Consider the following 13866-nt stretch of genomic DNA (forward strand, 5'->3'; position numbering starts at 1 on the left):
CTCTCTCTTACATTTGTGTTGATGGTAGTTTTAATACTGCTCGTGCCTGAAGAGAATGTTGTTTGGGGCATGTTTGCCCGATTGCCTGACAGTGGATCAACTTATCAGTAGTGGGAGCATTTAACTAAGTAAAGTAACAATACCATGATTAAAAAATACTTCTATAGTACTTCATTATCAGTCCTGCATTCATAATCTTATTTAAATGCAGAAGTGTAGAAAACTGTACTTACAGTATAATTACCCATCATACTTAACGGCTCCATAGTGTTTTATTACTGTACAGTATTCTCATAAGTGATCAATGCAGCATTTTAATGTTGTAGGTGGTCATCTTCAAACAACTACTGTATTTTACAATCATAATTTGGTTCATATTTTAAAATCAATGTGTTCCATCACTCTGTAAAATAAGTGTACTGGGGTAAAAATATTTTTCCCTTTGAGCTGTGAAGTATAAAGCAGCAACATAATGTAAATAATGAAATAAAGTGTGAGTAGCTCAAAATTCTACTTAAGTGCGGTCCTTGAGTAAATGTGCTCAGTTTAAACAACTGCCAAAAAAAAAAACAGTGAATTACCTTTTTTGAGAGTGTTAAAAATACACAAAGACAGTAAAACAGCACACACAGATAAAACACAGTGAGCTGCACATCATCTCAGGTGATGCGTCCTGTGTTTTCCTCTCCCAAACATCTGCTACAACCCCCTCCACCCACACATACAATATGCGTTCTCTCGGACAGACAGAACAAGGTAGAGCAGAAGTGAAGAATTCAAACAATTACACACACTGTAGGTAAATAAAACTTGATGACAATAAAATAAAAAAATAAAAAACATTAAAATAACAGCCTGCAAAGAGACATTTACACGTGCACAGTACTGTATATATGCATTGCATGCTTTTTATACATTATATCTAAAAGGGGAGTAAATACGATGTATGTTTGGAGGAAGTAAAAGCATTACAGCGGTATTAAAATACTACATAACAAGTAAAACTATAAATAATGGTACATTTCAACAGCTCCTGTGATTGTTATTTTCTTATGTATCATATTAGTGGATTGTTATCACTGATGCATTGGTGTGAAAGCAGCAGCATTTTATTGTGGTGGTCTACATCTAATCCACAACAATGGCTCATATTTAATAAGCTGAACATATGTTTTGTATGTAAATCTTAATATACAAAATAGCTGTCAATGCAATCAAATGCAGTATTTTCCTCTGGAATGTAGTATAGTAGAGGTAAGCCTTATCATAAAAATGCTACTTCGAATTGCTTGAATGAGTACGTCAGAATGTGAATGTATTTAGTTACAGTACACCACAGCTGAGCAGCGTTCTGACATTGTAACATTAGGTCGAGTGCATGTGCTGTGGATGATCTTATTCACTGTTGAAAAGTCTTAATTGGACAATTGGCATGCATCCTAACATCTGAATGAGTTCTTGTAAAGTTTGTACTTGTTTGTCTGTCTTCGGCCTCTTGAACTGACTGTCTGTTTGTCCCTGCGCCATATGTGCCTCTGTTTACTTGTGTTACTCCACAAATTGTTGATACATGATTGCACCAGTCCTGCCAAGACAAATTCTTTTACAGTACGTTTAGACTAATTCTTCTCGATGAGTAAAGTAGTTCAGATTCTGACGGTCTGCCAATAATGCACACTAATTCAATTCTCCCGTCACTCATGTTGGTCTGCTGACGGTACAGAAGAACTCCCTCGCTTCCCTCTTGACTTTCTCCACACAGAGATGCGACTGGAGATGGAATTATGCATTTTTCATGAGGCGGTGAATGCAAGTGTGCTCACTGCTCCTCCACAGTCTGGGCTATGTTTTGCTCTGTCAATACCTACAGCTTTTTTATGATTTGACTGCTTATTCTTGGAGCAGCAAACAAGCTTAGTGAATAATCATGTATCTTTATGAGATTTTTTTTTTCTTCTTTTCAATCAGATATCATCCTATAATTGCTATTTTCCCCCCTTTCCTTTTCAAGATGTATTCTTTACTCCTACACATACTGTACTGTATAATCACAGAGTTTCTGTGCGTTTTCTTTTTTACAGTCAATTTATTCACTGCAGAGTTTTCTCAATGTGTTTGAAGATGGTGGTCAGTTCTGTTCTGTCGCTATTTATGCTTCACAATAAACAAAAAGCACAATATAGGAAATAGCAGGGGGGGTGGGGCTTACATCTGCAGTTTTTCAACAACTTAACATTATTTTATTTTACTAATTAATTTACTAATTTGAACTAATTTTCCCTGCTGCTCAGACCACTGTACATATACACTGAGCAACGTCATCAAATCCAGTGAAGATATGAAATTAAAAACGTGTAGAAATTTAAATGGAACGACAAAGTAATGTTTAGTAATTAACGCACAGTTTGACATCTTTGTGAAATTATTCATCTCCATGGCCAACAGAAATAACAATGTTAAGTAGTAGTCATAGGATATGCACAATCAACACATTCATGACTTCCGAGTCATAAATGTGTTGATTGTGCATATCCTATGAATGCCAATTAGCCTAATTGCCTGCAGATAATTAGTTATTAGTCATAGTCATTTGAATGCAAACATAAGAAGAATATACATCAACAATATACAGGCTGTATGCATTTGTTCTTCATCGTCATTTCTCTGCTGATGACTTTAGGCACAAGACCCTCAGGTGCTGGAACAACTGTCCAAAAACATCACTCGCATGGGGTTGACCAACTTCACCCTCAACTACCTCAGGGTAAGTGTGTGTGACAATGTCTATGACTGTCATTCCGCTTTTGTTTTTTTTTCTCACTTTAATGCACACGGAGGAGCAATTCTTGTCCATTTTTAAATATTGTATATTAATAAATAAATATCAAAATGGACTTTGGCATGGTTACTTACATTTACAGGTATATCCAGTGTTTGAATCTTCAAGTTTGACTTTCCAGATATTCTTTTCTACATTCTCATATTCACTCTTTAGTTAATGCGAATGTATTTTTCTCTGTCTTACTGGAATCGAGAGCTTATGCTGTTATTTATGTGCTGAACACGTTTTATGACTCCCTGGCGTTTGAAACCTGAGTGTATAATTTCATGGCATCAAAACAAAAAAATAAGCACTTATTTCTTCTTTACTCTTTGCATATACATGTTTTTCTACCTGACCGCAGCAATATAATTTACGGAAATAGGAAGTATAAGCCGGCTGAATACATTAGTGATTATTTCACAGGGTTTTGTTTGTGTTTTTTTCAACGCCGCAGTTGACTGACAGCTACGATTTCCAAATGGGAGAACAAGAGCGAGCGGGAGAGAGAAGAATTAATTGGATACAGAAAATTAGCATAACATTAATGAACGCTCCCTGTTGAGACTCATAATTGTGAAATGGCGCGCGAATCGGGGAACGGCACCTCCACTGCTTATAATAACCGAGTGAAGAAAGACACACAGAGAGGGAGAGAGGGAGCAGGGTGGATGTTTTTGTTTTCCTCTAACAATGATTTTCTATACAGAAAGCAACTGTAATGCCACCAAAAGCAAAAACACGTAATTCAAGTATCTGTAATTACACGCTAAAGATTTATTTTCCGCTCATTCCTTCTTTTCAGATGGTCAGTGATTAGCAGACAGAATCATGACTTGTTTTATGTTTGCTGACAACATGAGTTTTATGGACGAGTTTAAGTTGTTTGTGTCTAAATATTCCCAGCTTTGCATTTGAAGGATGGTTTCAGTTTGTCAAAATGACTTGCATTGCCTCAGCGGTCTAAACCTGAACTGTTTCACATAAATACTGGTGTGTCTGCTAAATTAGGAACTCCAAGAGCACAATGTGGTTTTATTTTAAATGCTACAGGAATTATTCATCTTAATGAGGGATTTAACCTTGTTCTGAGTATTTTTTTTTTCATTTCAGTAATAATGAAAACAAAATAAACTACATAGATCATTTCACTAGTTTAAAAGTAATGATATTGGTTTTATTGAATTTGCATTTTAAGCACATGAGTTTGCCAGGTTGCCAGTTCTAAAGAGCATCAAGAAGACAGAAGTAAGAATTGAAGAGTCGGTTACAGATTCAGTGTTTCTCTGAGGTCGTATTGCCTAAAGAAGTGATTCCTAACCCTGTTTAATTTAATCTGATGAATAAAATGATGACAAGTGTGATTTATATTTTAAAGACTGCTTCATTTGGATACCACCGTGTTTAATATATATTACAAGACCAAAGAAAAGATTAACCCAAAACTCGCGATTCCTCTAGAATCATCTAGACCCCTTCTTCCTGAACTATTGTTCGTCATATCACGCACTTTGCATATGATATTTTCCTCTGCTGTTATGCAAGGACGTCAAAGTAAAATACACCCTTTCCTCACATTAAACTGACAATAATGTGTCTCTGGAAAAGGCCTTTCCCAGCGTATATCAGTCTTTCCCAAAAATACTGACAGTTTCCTGGCTAAGGGGTTACAACCGGCCTTTCTGTCACTCACACAAACGCACGTTCTCTGTATTTATTTATTTATTTTTTTACATTTGGAGTATTTAAGCCTTTCTCTGTATTGGAGCTGCTGCCGGCTTCCTACTATTCAGCCTGAAAATAGCCCTTGTTTTCAGGCTGAGAGCCAGGGCTTGTTGGCTGAGCTGGGGAGGGATATTACTGTGTCAGGAGGGAACTATCAGAGGAGAACAAGGGATTAGTCTGCTACAGGGATGTTCACTTTACCTCGAGCTGCATGGCATCAAAAACACTGCTGTCCTAACACAGGAAATAGCAACAGACATTAATATGTTCATGTAGGGTAATTTGGCGTAAGCGTCTGTGTGTACGGTTGTTAGAATGAAACCCAGAACTGGTGAACATCCCTGGTTTGAATATCCATCACGCTGAAACATTTCTGCAAGGATTCCTGGTGCTGACAGGTGATTTGTATAAAAACATCCAAACTCGTTTAACAGATAGTAGTAGGTAGTACATACTGTATATAATACACAGTCTCCTTCAAAGTTTTTCTTTTTACCTCAAAGTGGTTGTACAATACAAGCGAAGACAGGATGAGCATGTTGATTAGAACTGACATCAGAAATGTAGGGGTGGTGGGATGCTGAAGGTCAGATGAGATCATTTAAGCATGCAGTGAATGATTAACAGTCTCCTTTCTCTCAGTAACGACTGTCAAAGTGCCCTTGAGCAAGTTAGTAAACCCACACCTTCTTTCACTCCGGTAATTTTTGACCTTACATCGCACTGTGAATGAGAAGCAGCTGAATATAAAATATTTTAAAGTCGCTTTTAACTGAAAAATACACATTGGTATTTATTTTGTTCTAAAAAGGCTGTCTGAATCAGGTCAGTCCTGTCATAACAGATCAGTACAAACAAAATATTATAGAATGCTATATCACAGGATGTAATCTAAAAAATAAAAGATGCTGCAGGTGTTAGGGACTAGTTTAATGCAACAGTACATATAAGTTATGTACGTTTCTTGCTAACATGAAAAAAAAACAGAGAATATGAAGATACAGATGCAATTCTTTTTTGTAGTCTTTGCAAAAAAACAAAGCATCAATTGTCAATGTTGTTTCCCCTAAAACTGGATATTGTAAAAAAAGAAAAAAAATACAATGCTCAAATTTTGAAAAACAGAGAAAAGTCAGAGAGAAAAAGAAAATGGTTTTATCCACTTAGAGGAAAAAGATGGGCAGGTTGCCTGGAGTTTAAAGCAGTGTTACCCTGTGACTGGTCCTGCAATAAGACAGCTCTGTAAACATCCAATCACTGTCTTGTGACTGCACCAACAAGCATTTGGTTGCTGCTATTAAAATAGAGCCAGCTTGTAATGTTATCCAGATGTTATCTGGATAAGCTATGCGTAATGTATTTAAGACGACAGACTGACCCCTGGTTCCTCTCACTGCTGATCACCAGAGATTTACAGCTTCTCCAGACTGAATATGGTACTTACAGTCTTTAGAGTATTGCTGGAGTGCAGTGTGGGAACCAGCGACTGTTCTGTGTGTCTGAAGTCAGAACATGATGCGTCATACACATTTGAATGTGCGAAGCTGTAAACAGCCCAAGAAAGGCTGCTCATATTAAAATGTATCCTGCTCATCCCTTGTCTGTCTTCTTGTACTTCTCACTAAAGCGCTTGACAATAAACCTGTTTTTTCAAAGGTACTTTATTAATAGTGCCTTTAAAAAGTAAATTTACAGCACAACTAATCACTCAAAGTCACTCTGTGGTGATTAATTGAGCAACAAACTCAGCGTTTTTTATGGATGTTTATTTGCTTTACCTTGTTACGAGGCTGCAGTGATGGACAGGACACTGTTCTCTCATCAAATGTTGAATAAATCTCCTTTAACTGAACGTGTGGTTGTTTCCCATTGTGTCCGCAGTTGTGTGTCATCCTGGAGCCCATGCAGGAGCTCATGTCAAGGCACAAGACCTACAACCTCAGCCCCCGGGACTGTCTCAAGACATGCCTATTCCAAAAATGGCAGAGAATGGTAGCCCCACCAGGTAACTACCTACTGCTAAAACAAACATGTATCTTTACTGCCGAGGAACCTGTTCAAAGAAGCAGATCTGGATAGTGTCTTTCAGGAAAAAACAAGAAAATCCATTTTGAATAAACGACAACTGAGAATCATTTACATTTTTTGTTGTGGATCTAGTCTCATGTGTTAATTGTTTCCTCTGCTGAGGTTTAACTGACTTCCTTTCCTTCAAAAAAACAGCTTTTAATTCTGTACCATCACTCACTTTGTAGGAATAGGAATATTTTTTCTCAGATTGTGTTTTTATTGCATCACTTATGTTTTCAAATTTGCCATTATATGAGTTAATCCCTTAAATATGTTTTGCCTGTCAGGTATGTAAAATTAATCAGAATTCAGGGCTGCTTCTTGAATCTCAACCTCGCCAATCTTAACGGGCCTCTCAGCTTTTTATGATTGATGTTTTAAGGGCGGTTTCTGAAAAGTACCAGGCTTAAATTGGCTGTGCGAACTTAAGCTGGAGAGAAAGAGTAAGCCGAGTTTTTTTGGACACATCGGAGTGGCTGCAAATTACAGCAATGCTTAGCGAGGCGTGACGAGATGTCTTTAAAAACCAACACCAGTCAAAAAGCCTTTGACTCAGACCTGTGTAACTTTAATTAAGAGTGCCGGGTGTAATCAGACTAGTAGATCCAACTCCCCGGCCAGCGGCTCCCCAGTGTCGCCGACGTTCTTCAAAGAAAAGAAAAAACAGAGAAAAAAAAAAAACATGGAAAGCATTTTATGAATATAAAGTCTGAGGGGAAACAGCTCTTACATTAATGGTTAATTGTGCACGTGGAAAGAAAATACAGCTTGATATGAAATCCTATATGGGTGATATATAGCACTTTGTGTGATTTATGAGAAACAGCTTAATGTGCAATGTAGTTTGATATAATATCAGCTTTATCAGTTTATTTGATCTTGTCTCTGGCTTTAGATCCATACGTTTCCTAATGGAAACTTTTTAAATAATAAATACAGAAAGTCTAACGCTTTCTTTAAGTCAGGCCTACTCAGTGTGCTCCACCATTCAAGAGCAGGGTTATTCAGGGTCACTTCATGTCATCTGTCTATATTTTGACATGAACTTTTCAGTTTAGCTGGAATTGCGGTTTTCCTTATTTGTGGCGTGTTATTCCCCTTTTCCTGCAATTCTTCTCCAGCTTGGAAACTGGTTGGGATTTAGCCAGGAAGGAAACCACAGGCACATTTATGCTCTGATAAGTCCTTTTGGTGGAAATGGAAGCGATTTTAGTGCGTCACCGGTTCAGCATCGAAGGAAACCGGTCGGATAACAGAAATGATTGTCTCTGACAATAGGCACCGCTTTTCTTTTTTTTTGTGCACACACGTCTGTCAAAGTCAGGAATCAAAGAGGAAAGATACTGATAAAAAATTCCCCTTATTGTTTTGCCTCTGGTTTACAGTTCCAGTTTTGTTTGTATCATAAGTTGCTGGTTGTCGTAAGACAATATGAAAGCATCTCCCTCGGTGTGATTAGTAAGAACCTCGAAAAATGTATTTCATTTTCAGGCATCTGTTTGAAGATCACAGCAATGTTTTCTTGTCCCTCTTGAGATTAAAAGCATGATGTTTTCTAACAAATGTTGGCGGAATTTGCTAAATCATGTATTTATAAATTATGCATTACATAAATTCTTTTGTAAATACTAGAAACACCTAGATCTCTATTTAAAGTGTGTCAGTGCTTTATATATTTTTAATGATGATGATTTCACTTGTGATTTAATTGCACCTTCAGGAATTATATATATCTCATAATTGGATATTTGATAGAAGTTTCATTGGTGTTAAGTAACATCTCTATAGCATGAATGTTCAATTATTTCTCTTCCTTATCTCTGTTGTCGTCTCTGGTCTCACTCTGTCGTAAAATTGTCTAAGAAATTATTGAATCGCCTGAATAAATTCAAATTGTGGCTCCGGTTTCAGCTGGACATCCACAGAACTTCAAAACGGAAATATTTCCCACAAATCACAAAAAAGGTATCTTTCTCTCTTACAGTGTTAACTGAAAGCAGCATTGTAGCGCTCCCTGGAATGCCATGAAATACATTTTTGTGTGCAAGTTCATCATAGATGCTCAGCTGCATGTTGGAGAACAGCACTAATACTTGCTTTAAACGTGATGATTGAACAGTAACGCACTCCTGCTCAGCAGATCAGGTCTTAGTGAATGTGTAAAAATAGATACATTATAACAGCGTACTGAGGAAGACAAACATGAATGTGTTTTTCTGCCTCGGCAGAGCTGTTTTAATCTGGCTCATGTTATTGAGGAACAACGCAATCGGTGCAGCAGCAAAATCATTAACAAATTTACATTACGCGTCAGGGTCCATTGTTGAGCATTTATGCAAATAAAGCAGGGGTTCTTTCTTACTAGTGCATGTCTTGGGAGATGTTAACGCTCTTGCGGTTTCACCTCTGAAGAAAACAAAGCATGGATTGTTGTAGACTAGTCGCTCTCCTCTATGTAACATTTGTTTTTCTGTGTGTGCACTCTTTGCATGCATGCATGTGTACAAGCATTCCTACAATTCTGCCTGCATGCTTTTTTCCTCCTCCACATATGACGCCGTCTGTCCAAACCTCTACAGTATGAAACTTACACACTCCCCACACAGCACACACCCCTACACCTTGTCTCCATCTGTATGCATTATGTTCTTGGCATTGCCTCTGTTTCTCTTTGCTGGTCGCGCCAAAGCTGAGCCCGCCCGACAGACAACCACGAAGAGGAGGAAACGGAAGAACTCCGCCAGCAGCGCCAACAGCAGTGTGGGCACCACCGCAGGCAAAAAACGCAGCCCCGCCACCAACTTCAGCCTCTCCAGTCAGGTACCTGTAAGCATCAGCTCCACTCGGTTTGCCTCTTTTATTTTTTTTCTATGACTTCACGTGCATGTTTGCAGGCTTACGCACAGGCGTTAGATATTCCTAATGGTACTTCAGACATTAGTTTTAATTTATTTAAAGGAACAAAAAAGCACCAGGAGGAGATGCTAGAAAGGAAACCTGTGCAATGGAAACTCGAGGAGTTTGTATGAAAACATCTCGCCCCAAAAGACGAAGATAAAATACATAAAATATCATAAAGAGTGACACAAATGACATTAAAAATGATCCAAGAAACTAGTACAGGCACCACTTAGGTGCTTAGGTTATAAACAACAAGTTAATGTGAATGCAAGTGTTCCTTTGCTGCAGGTAGTATCATATCACCAACTGGAGATACAGTGTGGAGCTGCTTTCTCTCTGAGTACACTCCATGTACTTCAGAATATGTTTGTTTAAAAAAGACCCTGCTGACCCCATTGCTCAACCAAGTGGCCGTAGCCGAGAGGTTTGAGTAAAAAAAAAAAATAAAAAAAATAAAAAAGGTTTGAATCTGAGCACCAAAATGGGAAAATGTGGGTGGGGAAAGTGACTCTGGGCACTCTCTCAGCCACCACTGTTGAAAATGCCCTTGACCAAGGCACTGAACTCACAGCTGCCCAGAGGACTGCTAGCAGAGTTTGCTTGTACTCAGAACCTCTGCATGTCTTGAACTGTCTGAATGTAAAGCTGCTGTTAAAGAGTGCTGGATAAATTCTGGCTGAGCCGAAAGAGTTTCATATGTCGTTCTACTGTGGACTCCTGTGATATCTGATGAATTTCTGGAGGTCAAAGTGGAACATCTGTAAACCACTGCCAAAATGATAATAATAAAGACAATGACCGTACATTTTGAATAGTTACCGGAAATTTAACCATTAGACATAATACCTATAAATAGAAACATAAGTGCAAAACCATGGCCCCATATTGGAACGTAATATTATCATAAAACTAATTTGAATGCAGCTTTTCTGTGGTAAACGTGTTCATGTTGTAGCTGGATAAATAAAAGGTCAAAGATTTGTTTAAAGTGATTGGGGTGTTTGCTGATAAATAAATATATGAATATTTCAACGAAACAATTTAGTGAATATTTCTGTAAATTGAATTTTTTTTTGTGGATGTCCTTTTAAACATTGTTCAAATCTTGTTGTGATGGAAACTGTACTAAAACATAGACATGCTGAAAGTAAAACTAGAATAACTCAATTAGTTTAAGGTGTCCCATCACATTTCTTCATTCAGTCAATCTGAAACACATTGCTGCCTTTAAGTTCCCACAAACTACTTTAGTGAACAGTCTGACTGCCTTATTTACATCAGCAGTGGGCTTCGTGACCAGCTGGTATCCAAGAAACAAAACAAGTAACCGACAAAAGAAACAATAGATCTATTCAGAAAAAGTAAAACCTGGATGAAGTTTAGAAATATCAAGCCCTGTGACTCATATGCATACTGCGTTTCAGGGTGTGAACGCTGATTTTGCTACATGTCTCCATAACAGCCCACTTGACACACTTAGAGGTTAAATGGCCTCTTGAACAGCAGAGTATTTCACCCCATGCCTGGCACTCCCCACGAGGATTTGATGCTGTTGTGAGAGGCTCTAGTTTTCTACCTATTCCATACACTGCTCATTACACACATACTGTATTATATTTACACTGCTGCATCCAATTTGCTGTTCTGTAGCCGCGCCTGTGTTTTTTTTTTTTTTTTTTAGGTTATTTCAAGCAGCTATAAGTGCGCTGATACCAAACCTAACTGGAAGCTGCCGGTGTTAAAGGGGTTGCAGGTTGGCATTGATGCAAATACTAAATCTGATCAATGGGATGCTTTTCTCTTCACACAGCATGTGCGGCATATCCGACCAGAAATGATTATATATAATTTGTTTTTCCCCTTTGCCAATCTGAAAGAAAACACAATTCCTGCATTGTTACTCTCCATCAGTAATCTAAGAAGTTAGACACAGCACAGAGACTTTTTCAATACTTAAAGAATCTTCCCTAACATTAACCACACCACCAAAACCTACCAATAAAAGTTTTCATGCTTTAGTTCCTATAAGAGGATATAATACTGCACGATTAGATACTGAAGGAATAAAATACAGTGAACATGTTTTGTGACTTGGCATGTGTTGATTGACAACATTTCCACATTATGTTTTACATTTCCTTCTTTCAAAACATATTTGCTGTTGCGAATGTACATAAGTAGTATGTAAATGCACTTTTTCAGAGACAGGGGTGAATATAGGGACATTGTAGAAGCTCCATGTGTCCAAATTGCGTGGATCATTTTAATTCTGGATGGACTTGTTTTTCCACTCTACGACCAGGTTGGGGTTGTTCATCTTGGCACTAAAACTTAATTTTCCTGGCATGACAGACAGTGTTTCTAAGTAAGGAGCACCTCTTTCTCTCACCTATATATACTGTACTATCCCTCTGTTTTCTGTCCCGTGGTGAGCTGTCTCGTCATCTTTTGAGATTCCTTGTCCTCCCTGTCCTCTCCTCTTCTACCTCCCCTCCGTCTCGCACATAGATATTGTACATCACGCACACATAGACTCACAGCGTGCACAATTGTTGTCTCTCCAGAAGGCAGTTTGGCTCTGTGCCAGCTCTCATTATCACCGATATCTGTATACACTGTCCACCCCCAGCCCCTTCCTCTGTCACATGCACACACTCTGCATCACCTCCCCACCACCCCCTTTACTCACACATACACACACACACACGCACACGCACACGCACACACACACTCACACACCAGCCGTACCACTCATGTCTTGCATTCACACGCCTCTTAAAGACTGGCAGCGTGGCTAGTAACATGCTGGTTACATATGTTGTGCGCCTGCTGTCTTTGTCTGAGAAGTTGTTCGTTTGTGGCTGAGCACAAGCCTACGTGAGCCCAATGACAATCAGGAGTGGACCCTCGCAAGGGAAAGGGGTGGGGGGGTTTTACCAGTGGCTGGAGGAGAGGAGGAGGTGAGGGTGGTGGTGGTGGGGGGGACGCTTTTAGAATAAGCAACACCGACCTCTAGTGGCCTGAATTTTGTGTTAACGTGTATTGTTTCTTTTTTTTCTTTTTCTTTTTACCAAGCAGGCCTTTAAATCAGTGTCAGTCTGTGGATTTGAAGTAGTACAAGACATATTATGGACTAAAGCCATAACTTAACATCCATCCACTCTGAACACCTCTTAAGCGACACCTGTGCTCGTGTGGCACTAGCAAATAAATCCCTGAACTGAAGCTCAAAGTGTTTTTCAATCATTTTATTCAAGTGGTGACTTGAGTTTTCACTTATTCTGTGATATCTATATCACATTCAACGTCCAAAAGCTTCTTTTATCTGTGTGTCCAGAGCTTATTTCTCTGTGCCATAGAGTTCTATTAGAAAAAACATGTCTTCTAAGCCTCTCACTGCTAATCTATATATATATATATATGCTAATTGAACTGCTCAGTGAATGATCATCGCGTTGACTCATTCAAAGCCTTCACCGCTTAGCTAGCGAGAAAGCTAACTCTTAACGAGATGAGTAGACGAGTAGACAGTATTAATTAGCTTACAATTAGCGCTCCCCAGTCATAGACTAGCCACCAGCTGTTATCGTCTGAGGGATTTTTTTTTTTTTTTTTGGCCCAAAATTGGCCAGAGGTAGGTTGACAGGTCTCCTCATAGGAACAGATGGTGAATGCAAGGCTTGTTGGCAATCAGCACGTTTTTAGCTAATGACTTAATTAGCTATGCAAATTGACAAATCAGTGTGGATATTGTCATTTAGTTGAAAAGCTCACCTAAATTAATTAGCCTGATTAAGGCATAGTGGGGTGTAGAAGTGGTCGCTAGGGGGGTTTTGGGGATGGCTTGGATAAATAAACTGCCTCTCCCCCATTCAAGTGTGTGTGTGTTTTGAGTTTTGGGTGGGTGCTGTGCTAAGTTTGTTGTTGTATGTTGACATGAATGCTTGCTGGATATGAACACGTGTGTTTGTTCTGCGCATGTTTGTTTATCTCCGTGGGATATGTGTGTTCAGTTCTCTGTGTTAGCGTATGTGTCTGCTTGTGTTTGTTGTGCACAGCACATAGGGTTAATCTGAGTTTGCGTTCGAGTGCTTTCGCCTGTGTTTGTTTGTGTGTTCGGATGCGATTGTACAGTAAGCTAATCTGGGTTTGTGTGCCAGTGCACGCGCGTGTTTGTGTGTGTGTGTGTTGTTGAGATGGCTGAGAAGAGCGAGATCTCCTGAGCCAGGCAGCGTTGACACACATGGCCAGTGAAGCGTGCGCTCCATTTAACTGTACAGCTTCTTCCCAGGTTACGATGGGTGGTGCTGGGGCTCGCCAACAGGGAGATGCTCAGCCATTCAAAGGAA

The 13866-nt window shown here is 39.0% G+C and overlaps 1 protein-coding gene across 7 annotated transcripts in view; it reads left to right on the forward strand.

Annotated features, from left to right (window-relative positions):
• The window catches only part of ldb2a (LIM domain binding 2a), an 87790-nt gene that overhangs the window by 70646 nt on the left and 3278 nt on the right, over window positions 1–13866 (forward strand). For 2 of the 7 annotated variants that reach the window (XM_019258463.2, XM_027280895.1), the window contains 4 exons: window positions 2681–2764; window positions 6428–6551; window positions 8528–8581; window positions 9291–9442. In XM_019258463.2, coding sequence (XP_019114008.1) covers window positions 2681–2764; window positions 6428–6551; window positions 8528–8581; window positions 9291–9442 — 414 coding nt within the window. The remainder of the gene's footprint in view (window positions 1–2680; window positions 2765–6427; window positions 6552–8527; window positions 8582–9290; window positions 9443–13866) is intronic. The other 5 variants (XM_019258466.2, XM_019258464.2, XM_010731412.3 and 2 more) reach the window with 5 other exon arrangements.

Source organism: Larimichthys crocea, chromosome VII (assembly GCF_000972845.2).
Source record: "Larimichthys crocea isolate SSNF chromosome VII, L_crocea_2.0, whole genome shotgun sequence".
NCBI classification, from domain to species: Eukaryota; Metazoa; Chordata; class Actinopteri; family Sciaenidae; genus Larimichthys; species Larimichthys crocea.